The sequence below is a fragment of the Epinephelus moara genome, chromosome 19, assembly GCF_006386435.1.
Source record: "Epinephelus moara isolate mb chromosome 19, YSFRI_EMoa_1.0, whole genome shotgun sequence".
Classification (NCBI taxonomy): Eukaryota; Metazoa; Chordata; class Actinopteri; order Perciformes; family Serranidae; genus Epinephelus; species Epinephelus moara.
This window is the reverse complement of record NC_065524.1, coordinates 41,112,406-41,120,322: the sequence shown is the minus strand read 5'-3', so window position 1 is coordinate 41,120,322 and position 7,917 is coordinate 41,112,406. Positions and strand designations below refer to the sequence as shown.

At 45.7% G+C, this 7,917-nt stretch overlaps 1 protein-coding gene across 1 annotated transcript in view; it reads left to right on the top strand.

The window, feature by feature from the left end:
- Positions 1-7,917, top strand: part of LOC126406355 (cullin-9) — a 53,590-nt gene that overhangs the window by 4,535 nt on the left and 41,138 nt on the right. The window contains exon 2 of the mRNA XM_050070562.1: positions 2,124-2,816. Within this exon, the coding sequence (XP_049926519.1) occupies positions 2,124-2,816 (693 nt within the window). The remainder of the gene's footprint in view (positions 1-2,123; positions 2,817-7,917) is intronic.

Below are 7,917 nucleotides of genomic sequence, written 5' to 3'. Positions count from 1 at the left end.
ACAAAACACACTTAAAGCACACTAAACACACACTAAACACACACTAAAAACACACACTAAACACATTAAACGCACACTAAACACACATTAAACGCACACTAAACGCACACTAAACACACGTTAAACACACTAAACGCACACTAAACACACATTAAACGCACACTAAACGCACACTAAACACACTAAACACATGTTAAACGCACACTAAACACACGTTAAACACACTAAACGCACACTAAACACACTAAACGCACGTTTAATACACGTTAAACACACACTAAACACATGTTAAAAGCACACTAAACACACGTTAAACACACTAAACGCACATTAAAAGCACTAAACGCACATTAAAAGCACATTAAACGCACACTAAACACACATTAAATGCACACTAAACACACACTAAACGCAGGTTTAACACACTAAACACACACTAAACACACGTCAAACACACTAAACACACACTAAATGCAGGTTTAACACACACTAAACACACGTTAAACACACACTAAACATATGTTGTGCTTTGTGATATCGTTTGAGGGAACTGTAACACAAGGTAACTGCATATGAGTGGATGCAACCGTCACTCATGCTAGCGTAGGCCCTCGGGGATTTAAGCTGTTATTACTTTAATTTTGACACTCTAACCTGTGACAACACATTAGCTAAGGCTGCAAGGAGTGTAACTGTTGGTAGCTGCTGTTGATTTTGTTTAGATATGTTGAATTATATTTTTATGGGTTTATAACGTCAGCTGTCACTTGTTGCCATAGCAATGGTAAACATTCACATACGGGCTAAGTGCAGAATCAAGCTTCATTGTAAATATAGTTAAGACACATTGTATTTAACACAGGATGTGGGATTCTAGCAGTTAGTAAACTTTTAGAAAAGAGCTATTTACTGTCGCTCTGACGTCAAACAAGCGCGACAGTTAATAAAATACTGTGGTTATCCTATCTCAAACAAGCGCGACAGTTAATAAAATACTGTGGTTATCCTATCTACACGCAACCGCTGGCATCAGGGTTTTCCAAAAACTTCACCCTGGACTCCGGTTTCAAAGAAATGCGGTTTCGGGGGCCCAAAAGTGCGGTTGCATTTGGCCAAACAGCCAAATCACATAGAATAATACACGGTTACAGAAGTACATGGGTCGGTGTGGACTAGGCCTAATAATAGCAAGAATGTTTTGTTTGAACTGGTGCACGTAGATTTCTTTTGTTTAGCCAGGGCAGAACTATTCGACGGTGTAATGGTCAGTACCGTCGATGCCCCGGGGTGTAGCAGTGATGCTGACTGTCAAGTGTTTCCAGTGGGAGAGAGGGAATCGTGGGTGTAGCCCGCTCTGTATGTATGGAGCCACGTCAAACCCACCAATAGAAACTCTTCTCTCATCCATCAGCGTAGGCCCCGCCCATTAAGTGCAGTTGAACTTGCAAGCAAAGAGGACAGATTTATAAGCAAACTTATCATATGTTTTTAATTACAAACTTGATTTTTGATTGCAGTTCAAGAAGTATGCTCTCAAAACAGTTTTATATGATTGCAACAAAAAGACACAAAAATACCTCCATAAACGAGGAGATGAAGATGCTTGCATTTGTGTCAGGTTTGAATTTTGACTTCAGTCGGGAAAAATGTCCGAAAAACGCAGAACAATTCGTAAAGGGTGAACTTTATTAATCTGAAAAATGAAAGCACACGTCCTGACGAAGCTGAATATTCTTTTTTTTTTTTTTCTTTTTTTTTATTAAGATATTTTTTGGGCATTTTTAGCCTTGATTTGATAGGACAGACAAGCATGAAAGGGGGAGAGAGAGAGAGGGAGAGACATGCAGCAAAGGGCCACAGGCTGGAGTTGAACCCAGGCCGCTGCGGCAACAGCCTTGTACATGGGGCGCCTGCTCTACCACTAAGCCACCAACGCCCCGAAGCTGAATATTCTGATGTTTGACTGTGATGATGTCACTGATGATGCCACTGATACTGTCGTCCTTCTTTTCTGACACTACATGTTTTAATAACTGTGGTTTAATGTTGTCTAAAATGTGATGACTTCCTGTTTTCTGTTCTGACCTCTAACAATCTGTCCTGATCACATGACCTGTCCTCAGAGACCATGGTGGGCGAACGCCGCAATGGGAACCTGCTGGTCCAGCTGGGCCCGAGACTGCAGGCGTATCCAGAGGAGCTGATCCGCCAGCGCCGCAACCACGAGGGCCAGACGGAGTACCTGATCCGCTGGTGCCTCGTCACCATCGACGACGGCTCTAGCTCTGGAGGCGGAGCCAGTGAGGCAGGTGGAACGGGTGGCGGCAGCTCCGGGGTGGACGGCTCCGGTGGCTCCACGTCAGGAGAGAGCAAACCGGAGAACATCCTGATGTGGATGTCAACGGAGGACGTGTACGCCAACTGCCCCACCCTGCTGGGGAAGAGGAAGACGGACTCACAGCGGCCCCTGCAGCAGGAGGCGCAGCGGGGCGAGTCATCAGATGGAGGTCAGAGGAGCGGCGCTGAGTTTCCGGCAGACGTCACATTCGACGAGGTGGAGCTGTCAGACATGAAGGAGGATGTGAAGAACCTGGTACGGCGAGCCAGGAAGCAGATGGCCAAGAAGAGCGACTTCTCCATCAGCATCACGCACACCATCCATGTGCTGAGCGCCTACGCCAGCATCGGCTCACTGGTCGGCGTCTTCAAGGAGACGGGCGCCCTCAACCTGCTGATGGAGCTGCTGTGTAACAAGGAGACGCAGACGAGACGCAGCGCCGGGAAGATGCTGCGAGCGCTCGCCTCACATGATGCAGGTAAGCACTAACTTCGTTTATAACACCACCTGGTGGAATGCTGCGCCCTGATTGGCTGGCAGCTGTCTGTTAAAATCAGGGTTTATGACGCTGCAGGTTACCATAGCAACAGCACTGATGCTTCACCCCTGGTGAAAGGAGCAGTTCAACTTTTTGGGGGAAACACTTTGTTGCTGATAGAAGTTTGGTTTGTGGTCAGGTGAAACATGCTAAGCTAACAGTTTCCCTCTGTTTCCAGTCTTTATGCTAAGCTAAGCTAAGCTAACCAGCTGTAATCTCAGTCTTACTGTAAAGATATGAAACTCACCAAACAGACATCAGAGAACTCCCAACTACAAAGGCAGACTGCTGCATCACCTCACGCCGCCGTGTCTTGGCCAAATGATTGCACCTGAATGCACCGCAAAGAGCCGACGGCCAATCAGCATGTACGATCTGTGCCTGCGTCAGAGGAAGTAACTCTCTGCACCTGCAGACAGCAGGAGAACATATTTAGTTTAATTACAGCTGCTGCTGCTCTTCGTCTTCTGTGAGTTAGCTGCTAACAGCTGCTGTTCTTTCTCTTTGAGTTAGCTGCTTGCCGCTAACTGCTAACAGTTACCTTTTTTTAACTCTCCTGTGGTCGGTCGTACACAGCGGGTCATCAAAATGTCACACCTGTCTCATCCATGATCCCGACCTGTCAGCTGTCACAAACACAGACATGGTTCGGTGTCTCTACCTGCGTTACGGGTTTAAAGCCGAGACAACTTTGTCCCCTTATTCTGCGTTCGAATCTTTTTATACAGAATGGCAGATCGCCTGGTTGGTCATGTGACCCTCATCATGTCTGATGTCAGAGCAGCAGCGTGTTCACACTGCTGGACATGAACCTGTGAGAATACAATATCTAGTACACATTGTACAATGTTTAGCCAACTGACAGTGGGGCTGGTAGGTGAGCCCATGGCTAAGTAACTTGCGTACGCTAGCTAATGTTAGCAAGGCTAACCTGTTGATCAGTTAACTTTAAGCCAAGCAGACATCACAAACAATAGCTGTGTCCCAATTTAGGGCCCTAAATTGGGACACAGCTGTTATCTGAAGAAACTGGTAACACTAAACAACTGTATGCAAGGTGAAAATGTTCGAAAAGAAATTTACATGGTTCCGTTTGTGGCAGCGTTACGCTTTCGTCCACCATCGCCTTCAGCATTGCAGTGGCTGAGTTTAGAGCTCCGGTCACTTGGCACGCCGGCCTGTCTCCAAGGACCGAGTCCAAGACATCGAAATGCAGATTTCTCCTTGACCACCCGTTGCCACTTCGGCTGAGGTCCTTCTTTTGGTCCCAGTAATCTTTTTTTTTTTTTTTTTTTTTTTTTTTTACTTTTTAAGCTTGTTGCTGATCTGGTCGACGGTCCTCTCGTATCCTGCAGCAGCTATCTCACGCTGTATTTGGATAAATACCAGCTTGGTTCATGAAGCTCCCTCGAGTTTGTTTTGAACCTCTGCTGACGACCATAAGGCAAGGAGACAGCTTGTTTCCTCGACGGACCACTGTTGCTTTGATGCATCCATGGCTTCACTCTTCGCTGTTTTTTTTTCAAAATGGCGCTTTACGTGGTCTTGTTTATTGTTGTTGGTCTCAATAACCCCGCCCCCTCCCCCGTGACATATGTGGTTTGTTCTTTGAGTCCAGCAAAGAACTGGTGCCACACTGGAACCGTTTTTTTTCTGGCCCAGAGCCAGCCGTGGGTGATGGAAAAATCCACCAACTAAGCAACTTTATTTGCAGGCCAAAATATAAGCTGCGTTTTTGTGTCACATAAATATTAGTTTCAGTACGTTTTATCGTGATAATTTAAAGCTCCCATCTGCTCAGCAGTGATGAACTGGACACGTCTCAGGTTTTTATGTCTCCATGCCAACAACAGCTGAGGCCAGACAGACGCATCCTGTTTTCAGGATGAACACGATATCTCAAGAATACCACTTTGGCGTGTTGGCTTGTTGTAGCAGGTGCTCAGTTCCTGCCGGGCCCTCTGTTTCCATCCTCACGGTGTGCCGGTGTCAGACGGTGGTTCGTTGCTGCTGCTGCTGGCTGTATGTGCTTATGCCCCGCCCACTCACACACATTCTCACTGACTGATGAATTGGCGCTGGTTATTTATATTATTGTGGCATATTGATTATGAATACAGTCCATCTGATGCTGGTTTTGTTTCATCACTGTAGCCAGTATCTCACTATCACTAACCTCATTCAGATTTTAAGAACCTACAACTGAAGCCTTGTTTCCACCAAACACTTTGAGTTTGGAACCAGCAGTAAGCCTTCAGACATGGTACCTAGACCCTCGGTCTGTTCAGACAGTCCTCTTAAATGTGGGCGGGGTTGTTGTCACTCACTGCTCCGTCCAGCACTCGCTGTATTTCCTCATCAGCGGTGACACAGATGGAAGTCTGCACCTGGTTTATCGTCCACAGAACGAGGCTGCACGCCCACATTTTCAGAACAAAATAGAACAGGCTGCAGTGAGAGTCTCTCTCCATGGGATATTTAAAAATAGCAGCTTTGTGCATTTAGTCCTTCTCAGGCAAGCTCAGGGGTTTAGTGTTGCTGTAGCCCACAGGAAGTGAGGATTAGAATATATGACCTTCACATAATCCGCTCCAAATTAATCTATATTTTTAAAGTCATTACTAAAAGTGTGTGTCATATAAAAACTAAAGTGATGGTCAAAGTTGTCACAGTGAAATTTAAGGTGTGCTGATGGATTCACGTCATCAACTCATGCATTGAGTAACATTACAAGTTAACGTTCCACCTTAAAAGTTGCCGGCAGTCGGCCCAGTGAATGAAGTTATTTTTTCTCTTTCATTTTATAGTTGTAGTTTACTGATGTATGAACAGAGGTTACATAAAACCAGAGTGACCATCCTCTACTGACCAATCAGACTGCAGGGTTGATCAGAGAATAGTTTTAGTTGTCAGGTTGGTGTGATGTGGTGTGACACGTCTGATGAGGACACACTGAGCCGGCTGCTGGTCAACATGATAAAGACTCAAACATGTTGCTATCTGATAAAAAGCTGTGAACAGAGTGACTCTGTAAAACCCTTAACGTCTGCCATCCCTCACTACTTCCTCTTCTTCTTCTCTGTCTCATTCTTCCTCTGTGTGTGTGTGTGTATGTGTGTGTGTGTGTGTGTGTGTGTGTGTGTGTGTGTGTGTGTGTGTGTGTGTGTGTGTGTGTGTGTCTGTGTGTGTGTGTGTGTGTGTGTGTGTGAAGCCCAAACTCTTTTTACAGTTTCAATAATTCAGAAACAAACAGAGAGGTTTCTTCTTTTTTTTTGGTCACATGTGGAGAAAAATCCTGGGAGGGGAGCAGCTGAAAGTTTTTCCCATGAGTCATCGGGGCTGCGGTCTCACACACACACACACACACAGTTTCCAGAGAACAAAGCAGAGTTCATAAAAAGAGTCTGTTGGACGTTCAGTTAGAGATCATTTGAATTTTAAACCAATGGGATGTCAGCGAGACAGAGAGGGGGCGGAGCCTGCTGCTCAGGTGTCGCCCTCAGATCTGATCTGAGAGCAGCTTGATATGTCACAGTTTATTCTGTGTGATGAGTGAAGCAGTGAAGTTATGTTTGTAAAACATGCTGAGTCATGGAGGAGACGGTCCTGCCTGTCACTAACACGTCCTGCACAGTCGCACGTTAATGACATGAGTCACAGCCCAGCAGGGTTGATGATGATGATGATGATGGTGATGATGGTGATGATGGTGATGATGATGGTTCACAGTGAGCCAGTGAACTTTATTTCTACAGCAGTTTAGAGACAAACAGAGCTGATCTCACAGCAAAAACAAAAGGAAGCAGAGAAACAGAAAAGTCTAAGAACAATAAAATAACAGAGTAATGATCACCTGTCATTGTTGGTCCTGGAGCTGGGGACAGACACAAGCCTGTGGTTGGACAGTCTCAGGTCTCTCACAGTGTGATATGAGGGGAGGAGCTCAGTGATGTCAGACGGGGCGGGGCTGTTTAACACTTTGTAGACAAACATCAGAGGCCGGTTGCACCAAACACCTTAAGTTAAGATTTCCTTGTTAAGACTTCCTCAAGACAAAATCAATTGGACAAAGACCCTTAAGTCTTCTTCTTAAGGTTTCATTAAAATGTTCACTTAAGTATTTATGGTTTTAAAAAAGAAAAACCCTTAAAGTAGCTCTGACTCTATCTTAACTGCAACATGACCACAATTTGCCACGTTTGTGCCAAATTTGAGGACATTCCCTCATGGTGTTCTTGAGATATTGCATTCACACAAATGAGAAAGACAAGGCCACAGTGACTTTGACCTTTGACTTGTGGCCACTGAAATCTAATCGGGTCATCCGTGAGTCCAAGTGGACGTTTGTGCCAAATTTGAAGAAATTCCCCTGAGGTGTTCTTGAGATACTGTGTTTACAAGGATGGGACGTACAGACGGATAACCTGGACACGTCATTCCTCCGACTGCAGCTATCACTGTAGAGCCGACAGGAAGTTAACAGGTGACTCAGGTCAGAGGTGGATGTGACATCACTGTAGAGCCGACAGGAAGTTAACAGGTGACTCAGGTCAGAGGTGGATGTGACATCACTGTAGAGCCAACAGGAAGTTAACTGATATATGTCGGTTCAGGCTCACTGGCCATTGTTGTTAAAATGGCGGCACTCTGCCGTCTGTGTTTGGTCTGTCAGGCGAACATCAGGTCAGTGCAGGTCGTTCAGCTGCAGGTATAAAGCCCACTGATTCTGACGGACCAAAGAGGAAGTCAGTGACATTCAGACAGAGGCCAGGACTGTCTCCTCTACAGCAGGAAATGATGTCATCATCATCATCATCGTCGTCGTCAAGGCAGCTTTGTTTTCCTGTTGGAGCAGAGGAATGTGGTCATTCAGCTGAATCACACTCTGAACTTTATCACACAGGAAGTTCAGTCTGTCACTACACCCTGCAGTCACTGCTGAGGGAAAAGTGAAACCACCAGGCTCAGCTGGACAGACAGACAGACAGACGGACAGAGGGACAGACAGACGGACAGAGGGACAGACAGACAGAGGGACAGA